Source organism: Pinus tabuliformis, chromosome 9 (genome assembly GCF_031772625.1).
Source record: "Pinus tabuliformis cultivar Carrire ecotype Pingquan chromosome 9, CPIR1, whole genome shotgun sequence".
In the NCBI taxonomy this organism is placed as follows: domain Eukaryota; kingdom Viridiplantae; phylum Streptophyta; class Pinopsida; order Pinales; family Pinaceae; genus Pinus; species Pinus tabuliformis.
Window position 1 is genome coordinate 463,872,996 of NC_142307.1, and position 9,959 is coordinate 463,882,954.

General features: G+C 38.6%; 1 protein-coding gene across 1 annotated transcript; it reads left to right on the forward strand.

Annotated features, from left to right (window-relative positions):
* The first annotated feature begins 214 nt into the window (after nt 1–214).
* LOC149149203 (3-hydroxy-3-methylglutaryl-coenzyme A reductase 1-like) lies at nt 215–3,993 on the forward strand. Its single transcript, XM_089439400.1, has 4 exons — nt 215–1,816; nt 2,151–2,332; nt 2,487–2,833; nt 3,243–3,993. Exons 1-4 carry the CDS (start codon nt 828–830, stop codon nt 3,480–3,482), a joined length of 1,758 nt encoding a protein of 585 aa, XP_089295526.1. The 5' UTR covers nt 215–827; the 3' UTR covers nt 3,483–3,993.
* Nucleotides 3,994–9,959: the final 5,966 nt, after the last annotated feature.

A 9,959-nucleotide genomic window follows, 5' to 3' on the forward strand; every position in this document is an offset into this window, starting at 1 on the left:
TTGCCAATATACAATTATATAAATTTATTAATTTTTCTTAATTTGTTATTTTTTTTAATGCCTAACGAATAACAAAAAAGTAACTAACCCTTTACGGTGGAAAAAAAAAAAAACATAAAACCATCAACAGAACACAATATATTTATCTAAACTATTAAAGATGTGCATGATGTGTATTACTCCCAAAACAAAAGTTAACGAAAGTTGACTATTCTTTTCTCCAGTACAGCGAATACTGATTTTTTTCCGGACAACTTCTTCAGCGAATTCTGATATCCATGCAGACAATTTTAATAATTTTCCATGTGATGATACACTGCGAAGTCACGCATTATTAAATCAATACCAGTCCAACAATCTTCTAACACATGCATTTGTCTGCGAGCTATGTTACTGTCCAATTTATTTTCCAAGACAGGAGCTTGTCTTCAACCTATCTCGGTGTTGTAACTAGTTCCAGCACATGACCTCCCCCATTACATTTTGCAAACCACATGGCCTCCTCCATTAAGTTTTCCAAAGCTTTGGGTGTAGCCCCATGAAGCATAAAGTGGAAATGGAGATTTCAACGGTCCAGAGTCATTAGATTCTCTATTCTAAAACGCAAGCGGAGGTGGAGTGCCACTGAATGTCTGCCTGACTGGAAGAAACCGGAATCAGTTGTAATAACGGTGGGAGAGTTAAATAATAAGCCAATGAGAATGTTATGGGATTATATATTCTAGCATCTCTGCCACTTCCATTCCACTCAGACAGAGTTTGGGGGAGATTCCAGAAGCAGCTACTTGGAATTCATCCTCCTCCTCTCTGAGAATAGAATCCATGGCATGAGGTTGAGAAAAACAAGAAAAGCTATTGGAGAAATGGATTGTTGCAGCAACCAGAAGATGGACGCTGCAATTGATAGTTGTGCTTCTGCCAAGAAGATGAATAATGGTAAATGTAAGAATTCAAAGGCATTGGCATCTGATGCTTTGCTACTGCCTGTGGGACTAACCAACAGAGTGTTCTTTTTCTTGTTTTTTGCTGCCACATATTTTCTATTGAGTAGATGGAGAGGGAAGATCAGCACTTTAACACTCATTCATGGCACTTCAACACCCATTCATGGGCTTAGCTTTGAGGACTTAGTGGCCATTTTCATTCAGCTTGCTTCCTTCATATATTTGGTGGGATTCTTTGGCATCGATTATGTCCAGAATTTCATCTCTGGGAATAATGATGATGATGATGTGAGGGAAGAGGAGAAGCTCATCAGCCCTGTTGCCAAGGAAGAAGTTGCTGTTAAGCCCAGTCCTCCTAAAGCCCTGCTCAAGGGAATTGCATTGCGGGATAATGAGGATGATGATATTGCAGCTGCTGTTTGCAATGGGACCATGGCTTCTCATTTTCTGGAGTCAACTCTAGGGGACTGTAAGAGATCTGCTTCGGTGAGAAGAAAGGCCTTGGAAATGATGACTGGGAGATCTCTCGATGGGTTGCCCTTGGAGGGATTTGATTATGGATCCATTCTTGGCCAATGCTGTGAACTGCCTGTTGGGTATGTGCAAATCCCTGTGGGAGTTGCAGGGCCTCTTCTGCTTGATGGGCTCGAGTACATGGTACCCATGGCCACGACAGAGGGCTGCTTGGTTGCAAGCACCAACAGAGGCTGCAAGGCTATTCATATGTCTGGCGGTGCTACCAGTGTCCTTCTCAAAGATGGAATGACCAGGGCCCCTGTGGTTCGATTCGCCTCTGCTAAGAGAGCTGCAGATCTCAAATATTACGTTGAGGATCCCGATAACTACCAAAATTTATCTGTGATCTTCAACAGGTATTCCCTTAAGTTTCCCTCTCTTTTCTTTTCTTTTCATTTCTTTTCTTTTTTCAAAGTTTATCATGCCAAGTGTTTGATACCTCCAAAATCCTCTATGATTTGCTGCTTGGTTGTAGTTGTGTCAAAATCCTCTATGTTTCTTTCTTTATTGAAAAAAGAGTTGAGAGGTTTTTTTTAAGAATTATATATGTCAAACAGTCGATACCATTAAGTTCGTTTGTAATTGAGATTTGGTAAATTCTGGGATTTCTTTTGGTTAATTCACCAGATAATGTGAGTAATAACTATTTTGTGGGCGTTGACTTTCTGGTCGATCCGATCCGCATAACAGCACCAGCAGATTTGCCAGGTTGCAAGGCATACAATGTGGAATTGCAGGGAGGAATCTGTACATGAGGTTTTCTTGCTTCACTGGGGATGCCATGGGGATGAATATGGTGTCCAAGGGTGTGCAGAATGTTTTGGATTTCCTTCAAATTGAGTTTCCTGACATGGATGTTATCAGTGTTTCTGGTGAGTCTTTCTATGTTATTCAGATTGGAATTTGGCTTTTGGATTACCCCTGTTTCAGTTTTTGTAGACACTGGGTTTCCTGTGCGTTTATTACTTTCGAGTTATTGCTGTGTTGGGGATTTTGTTTAACGTCAAGTTTTTGTCCTGCGGTCAGGCAATTTCTGTGCAGACAAGAAACCCACAGCCGTGAACTGGATTGAAGGCCGTGGGAAATCAATAGTTTGTGAGGCTGTCATCACCAAGGAAGTTGTCAGCAAAGTCTTGAAGACTACTGTTCCAGCTTTGCTGGAGCTGAATATGCTCAAGAACTTAACTGGATCTGCACTAGCTGGTGCCATGGGGGGTTTCAATGCCCATGCATCCAACATTGTCTCTGCTATTTTTATTGCGACCGGCCAAGATCCTGCCCAAAATGTTGAGAGCTCTCATTGTATTACAATGATGGAGGCTTCCAATGGTGGTGAGGATCTGCATGTATCAGTCACAATGCCTTGTATTGAGGTAAGAAAATCTCCATTGATTAATTTTTTTAAGACGACCTATGGATAGTGTGGGTAAAGAAAAGCAATTGAGGTGTATTTGGGTTGTTGACCAAATTGAAGATGACGAGAAAGAACCTTTAGCTAAATGTATAAAGAGAATCTTGATATTGGTAGCTGGATTCTGCTGAAGACTGGGTTTAACCTTTGGTGGTTATTTTGGTGGACTATATTCTTAGTAATATTGGGCATTTAAATCAGAGTCGGTGTATTTTTCTATTTACGGGTTGTTCATCTCTGGAAGGACTTTGATTGGATGGCTTGACCATCTTTTGAGTAGTCAAGAAGAATCAGAGAAAAAATGGTTACTTTCCGTCAATCCCTTTTCATATTGTTCTGAATGTGGCCATATTTTTTAACATTACTTGCAGGTGGGAACAGTCGGAGGAGGAACACAGTTGGCTTCACAAGCTGCTTGCTTGAATATGCTTGGAGTGAAAGGAGCAAATGCACTATCCCCTGGGGCGAATGCTCAGCGCTTGGCCAGAATTGTGGCAGGAGCAGTTTTGGCTGGAGAGCTGTCTCTCATGTCTGCTTTGGCTGCAGGCCAGCTGGTGAAGAGCCATATGAAGTACAATAGATCAAGCAAGGATATCAAAGGAATCTCCTGAGACCTCCTGGTCCATAGAACACAAGAAATTCAGAATAGTTGTTCGTCATATGATTTGTTTACATAGCAATAAACTTCTTTGATCAGCTAGGATCTCCATTTGCAGAATGTTGTCCAGGGACAGATGGAAGGGGCAATCTCTGGACCTATACTGAAGGAAGAGGGTGCTAGACATGCTACTTTCTGCTCAGAGTGGAAGGAGCAGCCCCATTCATGTAGACCCTATTACTCCAAATTTTGCAGTGCTCTAATGAGGAGAGTGAGGCATAGGGCTGATAAAGCTGTTTTTGAAAGGTGGGAATGAAATCATTGATGGCCTTATAGTTCATTTCTTTGGAAGGTCTCAAACTCTCTGTATTTCATAGAATGAGCAATTGCCTAAGAATGTTGATCATTGGGATATGTATGATCACTATTTTTAATTACTGACAAAATATGCTCCTCTGTATGTGAATATGTATGATCACTATTTTTGCTTACTAACCAAAGTCAATGTTATTATGCTTTCACTATTCTATTCTTATGTTTTTATCTGAGTGACCTCCAAGGGTTTTAACTTTTTAATTCTATGACTGCTATCTTGGGTAGTTTAATAGCTTCATAACCAAATTTTATTAACTTGTAGGGGATGCTTCCATATAGGTCCCAAATGATATGGGGACCTTTGCCTACTCGTGACAATCAATTTCATAGTTACTTTCTACATACCATTGAGTTCCTTTCAAGACTCTATCTGGCTTTGGTGATTAAATCCATGGGAATGAGTTCTGGTCGAAAGAAGAGCTTCCTTATCCTTGTCACGCTGGGATATAGGTTCAACGGTGATCATATCACATTTCCTTGGAGAACCTTTCTTTCATGATGGAACAATATCTGAAATTGTGTGTCCCCAACAAAAAACCCCACATACCAGCTAACCATGCATGATGTAGCTGGATATGTGCATTCACATAGAAAACGTTTTATAGCTCGTTTACACCATCAAGAGTTACTGTTTGACAACATGTTGCCCTTGCACCTTATAAGTTATGCTTTCATCTTCACAAATAATCTGCATTACCATACAATGTACAGTAACTCTTGGTGTGTAACTAGAAGTGTTTGGGTCTGTATCTTTAATGGACTATTGCTTTGCTTTTCTCTTCTCCCACTTTCCTTCTCCCTTCGTGACATTTGCGGGGTTATCAGGGCAGCTTAAAAAACTCTTCAAAGATTTTATGCATATCCAACCATTTTATGACATTAATTGCCTTATTCGAGAGTCGGTGCATTTACTCTTTCCTTCGTCTTTAACAGCCTCAAAAGGGAGGTGGCCTTTTCTTCTTATGTGGTTTAGAGGGCTGTCCTTGCTACATATTATACAGTGCTTTCTGCCCGTCCTAGAGCTGGTCCTTTGAGTTTGTGTTTGTTCTTTCAAACTCTTAGGATGTCCATTCTCTCTCTCTTTCTACACAACTTCCCATTTTTTCTCTCCTTCAAGTTCATTACTTGCATTGACAACATCTTTTTTATCTCTTTGGTGTGTCTAAGTTTCATTTATGCACCGGGTAATTGTAGATAGAAACCAATTGTTTTTGGTCGGATTTCCGAATTATATCTATGTTTCGATTTGTCAAGGTTCCTTTTTAGGGTTTTAGCAATTGAAATGTACTTGGGTAGAAAACATGGTAGGTGATTTGTAAACTGTCATGGATATTCCTCCAAATATCTTATCTTATGAAATTTTGAAATCTTTAATCATGCAGTTTATTACTTTAGATTTCAGATTTATTATTGCTAACTTAGTTCTCATATTTATGAAAATAACTAAAACCAAAATGAAAGAACAAGCAAATGAACACACCATTCACACAAATGCACACAAGATGTGACCTTGGAAACCCAATATAGGAGGAAACCCAATTGAAAGGTCTTATGCTCTATGCTTTTTCTTGGTTATGAAATGTAAGTACAAAGAAAGGGGCAGTTGTTATGGAGTTTGCCATAGACATTGTGGCTTGAATAGTTGCAAAATCTTTTACCTCATCTATTATCTCTAGTATCTTACTCTTAAATGCTTTGCTTAACTATGAAAGAATAACAATATTGAAGGAATAGAATCCTTTCTCTTTTTAGTGGCCTATTATTTAACATAGTCCAACAATTGTCTAGTGTTAGGGTTAAGGATTTTACATGCTTCAACCTTCAATTACTATTAAGGTTTTGGACTAACCAGAATCTTCTTGAAAGTTCTCACATGAGTAGCCCCACGTGTGTGAAATGAGGGATAACATGGCACCCACTTCATACCATGGTGGTTCTCACATGAGTAGCCCCACGTGTGTGAAATGAGGGATAACGTGGCACCCACTTCGTACCATGGTGGTTTACAAGGTAGGTCCATCTGTAAGAGGCATAACTATTGCATATAAAGTTCAAGGTAGGTTCATCTGTAAGAGGCATAACTATTGCATACAAAGTTTACTTGAGGTGATTTTCACACCATACGAAATATTCCATTAGGGGAATTTCGAAGTAAAAAATGAGCCTTAGCTTATCACCTTATAAATTTACTCAAATGTCAAATGTAAAATGTAGACACTCATTGGATGTGGAATTAAATCTTGCATCAAAAGAGTACCCACTATGCATACTTTTGAGTGGACTCATTCTAAAGGAAAAGAAAGAAAACTATTTTTTAGTGTAATTTCAGGTTATCTCCTTATAGGTTTACTCAAATGTCAAGTGGCATCCATTGGTTGTGGAATTTACAAGTATCCACTCTGCATATTTTTTAGTGGACCCACACCAATTTGTGTGGGTCTACTTAGAAGTAATTGGTGTGGGTCCACTCAAAAGTATGCATAGTGGATACTTGTACATTCCACATCCAATAGGTGCCACTTGGCATTTGAGTATGTGGGTCTACTCAAAAGTATGCAAAGTGTATACTTGTAAATTCTACATCCAATGGGTGTCACTTGACATATGAGTAAACTTATAAGGAGATAAGCCGAAAATAAAATAAAAATATAACTTTTTTTATTTTTCTTTTAGAAATTTGTAACTCTTATTTGATTTCCAGATTTAAGATTTCTGCGATTGTTAGCTTGTTCCAATTGATTTTCCGGATCCATCACATTCATGTTGATTTAGAGATCGACGTTTCGAACCCACAATTGTGGTTCATCTTCAAGATATAAAGGTATATGGAAAACTGATAAAACCTTAGTATTTAATAAATAGGGAAATGTTTCTTAAGTTTTTGGAAATGAAAATGATTAAAAGAAGATTTTATACTTATATTATAAATTGACTAATTATGTTATTAATAAAATTATTAAACCAATATGAATTAAACAATAATTAAGATGTTTTTTGAAAGATCAATCAATTATATATTTGTTTATATATTATTAAAATTAACAATTTATTTGTTCTTATATTATAAGAATAATTAATGTATTCTTTTAAATTTCAAGAATAATTAGTATATTCTTAATATATTAAAAATAATTAATATCTTAAAAATATTTATATGTATGATTTGTGTTAAATAATGAAAGGAATAATATTAACTAACTAAATAAACTTAGGAGGAGTATTAATGATAAATGAGACCTAAGTTAAGTGGTTTCAAAAGATCTGGATTTAGATGTTAATGTGGGAATCCAATTTTTACTTATGATCCATCTTTCATTCTTATTGAGGTTTTTAGGATGTTTATTGGTTTCACTGGCCTCTCTAAAATTTCTATGGAAGTAGTGGTCAATTTTAGCAAGGATTCAACTTTTCTCAATGCATATATGATGCTTGGTATTGTCAGGATGCTCCGCTAGTGCAGAGTTTTTTGCCCAATCATGTTTTATGTCAGCATACTGTTCTAGGATACAAGTACTGATGGATCGGTCAGTCTCCCCAACATATGGAATTCCACAAGAACATGGAATTAGATAAACACCTTTTTGGCATTTAGGGCCAATGGTATCTTTAACAGAATTGAGGCAGTTGCGGATGGTATTTATAGGTTTGAAGGTGGTCATGATTTTACGTCTTTTTAGTATATGGACATTTTTTTCAGTGGTCCCAAGAATATACATAAGGTTCACTTTGCCAATGAAGATATCCAAATTTTTATTTTTTTATTTTTATGACAAGTTTCTTTGTTAGATTTATTTTAAGTCTTGATGCCTTTTGTTGTGGGGAAAAATGCCTATGCAGGGCGATCCTATCCACCTAAGGTGTGACAGTGCCTTAGCAACAAACAGAGACAGCTATTCTAGTATTCTTCCTTTATGAATTAAGAATGAAGAGAGATGGATGGACTAACCGGTGTCTTCCGTTTGTCCCTCGATCCGGTTTCTCTTCTCTTGGAGAGTTCCCAGCTACTTGCCTTCTCGCTCGCCCAGCTTCAAGAGGTTTCTACAAGATCACAAGAAGAGAACACTACACAAGACATGGATTCATATTCATAACTAGTTCAGGATTAGAAATAAACTAAACATACTAATGCAATCATACATTAAAAATACATCAGTATATAGGAGAAACCAAGATAGCTTTATTGATGAATAACAAGGTTCAGGAAGAGATACAACCCAGAGGGCTCCAATCCAGCATCTCCTTCCCGGCAAATGGAATTCATATCTTCATCCCCTTCAAAGCATTAAGCACCCAATGATTCCAATCTCAAACCAACAGCAATTCTTTGCAATAACAAAATTCCAGCCTCCCAGATCTCATGGAGGAGAGATCCATATATAGATGTTTGGAGAGAGGATGAGTCAGCTTGAGATCTGACTAGTGTCCTCTCCCTCTGTCAGTTCTTGATTCCACTTGGAGGTTCTTGCTTCCACTTGGAGATTTGGAACCTCTTACTCATCACTAGTCGAATTCCTTGAGGCAAGTGTCATTGAGGAAGATTTTGGAAGCTTCCTGGGTCTTGACACCTTGTGGAATGAACTTGCCACATGTCAACTCTCATTCAGCGCAGGTAGCCGGTGTTGCCTTTGACATTCAGCGCAGGTAGCTAGTGTTGGCTTTGACATTCAACGCAGACAGCTAGTGGAGCCACTGAATTGATCCTGAATTGACTTGTTTTTGAGCAGTTTCTGGTGGAGAACTTCTGTGAATTGCTGTGGTTTGTTAGCCTTGTTCCTCTAGGGGTAGGAACAACATGTTTAGGGACTTTGGATCCCTTAGATTATGGGCATTTCATGCTCAATGTTGTAAGGCACAAAAATGTCTATAACAGTTGCCCCCTAAAGTATGAGGCCGTTTATCGGGTGAAATGGTTTATCAGGGGGATCCGAAGTTCATCCAATGCTGGGAGGAGACCTGTAATAAGATACAATACAATACATTATTTTTCATACTGCTTTCATGACCTAGCTGAGGCGAGCATTCCCATGCTCAGCTTTATAAATTCATTTTTCTGTACATATAACAGACAATCGTCTGATGGTAGACTGATAATTTTGATGAAATTATCATCCTTTGAGTAGGATGATTATCTCCTACAATGATGTACATGTCAATGTCTTTATTTTTGCTGAATATATATCGCAGCCCGGATAGATGAAACTAGATCCGGGGTCTTCAAACTCGTTCGATCTTCACTCTAAGTACAAGTCAATCCATGTGAGAAATGTTCTGAAGTCGAACATGGAAAGACATCACTTGATTACCGGTCAATGATGTAAGCCGTTAACAAGCGCGAGAGGAATCACCGATAATGATAATGACCCTCAAGGTACTGCAGTACAATTCACGTGGTGTGAATAAAGGACTTGGCGTCGAACACCACGCAAAATCTTTCGGTCGAAGGTCATTGATGTATACCTGTCGCTAGAAGTGAGAAACTTGCCATTGAGGCATGCAAGCTTCAAAGTACTGAAGGGGTTGTTCCTAGATCAACTTCTTGGATAATGAGCTGATGTCGACAAGAAGCGATCTGTCAAAGGAGGGCCTTAATGAATCCCACATCAGTGACACGGAACGGAGCTAATGATTTTGATGGAGGTGAAAATGATCTGTGACATATGATTCAGGGTGGCGGTCATGAAAGGATGAAGGATAATGTACGGCAGTGGATGGGACACGGTTGACTTTTCTGAATGACTTCTCTTGAACATATGGCGACACGGATGCGATGGATTGGTAGCATTACCCCAAATATGGATGGTATGGCGAGACCATGGATGTGACCGGTGAATGAAACAACCCAACCCGATTGTGGTACGGAGGAAAAGTGTCATGTTCAAGAGCGACTTGCTACCATCAAAGTTTTCTTGAGTTTCTCCCAATTTTTCCCCAGTCATTGCTGACCAGTACCTCTTTATTTTTGTCAAGCTTGAGGAGGATAACATATGCTTGTTCTATAACCTGCCCTTCGGGCAAGCCCATCGCTATGTTTTAACGAGCCTAGCGATAGTGAAACTCATTCTCGTCTAAAGACAAGTTTGTTGCTATTTAGTGATTTTAACGAGTCTAACGACAA

Coding starts and splice junctions, on each gene's coding strand:
- LOC149149203 (XM_089439400.1), top strand. CDS start 828: ATGAGGTTGAGAAAAACAAGAAAAGCTATTGGAGAAATGGATTGTTGC. Junction 2,333..2,486: donor GGATGTTATCAGTGTTTCTG/GTGAGTCTTTCT, acceptor TCCTGCGGTCAG/GCAATTTCTGTGCAGACAAG. Junction 2,834..3,242: donor TCACAATGCCTTGTATTGAG/GTAAGAAAATCT, acceptor CATTACTTGCAG/GTGGGAACAGTCGGAGGAGG.